This window comes from Olea europaea, unplaced genomic scaffold (genome assembly GCF_002742605.1).
Source record: "Olea europaea var. sylvestris unplaced genomic scaffold, O_europaea_v1 scaffold25081, whole genome shotgun sequence".
Taxonomy (NCBI): Eukaryota; Viridiplantae; Streptophyta; class Magnoliopsida; order Lamiales; family Oleaceae; genus Olea; species Olea europaea.
The window spans coordinates 1-1,602 of NW_019243324.1; the positions used below are offsets into that span (position 1 = coordinate 1).

Genomic DNA, 1,602 nt, shown 5'->3' on the forward strand with positions numbered 1-1,602 from the left:
AATCCTAATATTTTCATTTTTTCCTTCGTATTAAGCTAATTTATTATTTTGAATCTCATTATTTTGTGAATACGTGCTCAGGTTCAACAAGACTAACAAAAAAGGCACTGTTATGGTGCTACCACAATCACCCAAAAGTCATGCCCATAGCAAATAGCCATGCATTATGCTTGAAATAATATAATACAACATTATGACAAATACATGAATAGATTATTATTTTTTCATTTTTGTTGGTGGTGGCGGGGGTGCTGATGTGGTGGATTGTCTGGATATAGTTACATACCTTAAAAACATTGGGAAGCTGACCATAAAATAAATTGCATAAAACAAGGATCCAACTTTATACATGGAAGCCCGGTCCACAAACTCGTAATAGGGAAACTGCACAAGACCAAAACAAAAGATAAATCTTAACAGCCTTATATTATGCAAGCCACTTGGTGAAATTGTTTCAGAGTTAACACGAACATATTATTGATAATGATACTTGGATATGAAGAATTCTTTTTTCTCACAATATCTTCATTACTTACGTTGGAAATAGCTAAGGTCTCAAGATATGCTATAAAATATGAAAAAGCTAGAATCCAGGCGCCCTTAAAAAGCCATTGTGTCTTCTCTGGCAAGTGATCAATAGAATGTTGAAGCCTACGAAGTGTCATATTTGATGAAACATGGTAAAACAAAAAGCACACGTGCGTGAGAAGGAAAGTTGTGTGTGGTACCTGCAAAAGTTAACTTTATAGTCACATTAAAAGGAAAATGAAATAGAACAAATGAGTGGAAACACATAAAATACAGTGTTTTGACTTACATTGTTCATCTTCCATGAGGGAAAGGTGTAAGAAGCGCCCAAGACGGTGAAAAAATAGTGGGTCCAAAAGTAATTTCCAACATAACTGAAAACTATGATCCAGAGATTAGCCTGCCAGAACATCAATTTTGTAGTCAAAGTAGATGCAAAACACTGCGAATGACAATTAATTTTGAAGCAAAATCAAAATGCTTCCTCCTATAAAAAATTAGGACTTTCATCGTTTATCCATTATTACATGGTGTAAAGTCTATAAAAGACAAAGACAGAGTTTGTTCAAAATATGACCAGAAACGAAAAAAATTGGTTTTCTTTTGCCATAAGAACCTGAAAACACTTCACCTAATTGTATGCAGATATGAAGACAGATTTTGGAACTGAGTTCTACAACAGTGTTTTGGTCTAATTTAAAATTTGGCTCAATATTTGAGTTCACATGTCTGTGGGCATGTTTGGCAGCAAAATCAGCATGGCCTTTTGGAAGCAAAGAAGCTTTACAGATGAGCGATTGAGATTTATTGTGTATGAGTGCATACCTTTACCCAATAACGATCCTTCCAACAAATGCTGCTATCAGCCTGCAAATTAAAATAAGAAAAAAATTATATTCTACGGAAAATGACCTTTTATTATACAATGAATGCATTATCATAAAGAATCCTGTTAAATTTCAGATTAAATTGAGGCTTGACAGCTTGGATTCACTTCTGGAAATGAAATATAAATAAATTGGAAAGAAACATTGAGTAATCCACCTTTCCAACCAGAACCATTGGTACAATAAC

General features: G+C 33.8%; 1 protein-coding gene across 1 annotated transcript; it reads right to left on the reverse strand.

Annotated features, from left to right (window-relative positions):
• Nucleotides 1–64: 64 nt before the first annotated feature.
• Nucleotides 65–1,596, reverse strand: LOC111382474 (cycloeucalenol cycloisomerase). Its single transcript, XM_023006465.1, has 5 exons — nt 1,573–1,596; nt 1,354–1,395; nt 818–928; nt 537–728; nt 65–384 (listed from the first exon to the last, which is right to left on the reverse strand). Exons 1-5 carry the CDS (start codon nt 1,588–1,590, stop codon nt 217–219), a joined length of 531 nt encoding a protein of 176 aa, XP_022862233.1. The 5' UTR covers nt 1,591–1,596; the 3' UTR covers nt 65–216.
• Nucleotides 1,597–1,602: the final 6 nt, after the last annotated feature.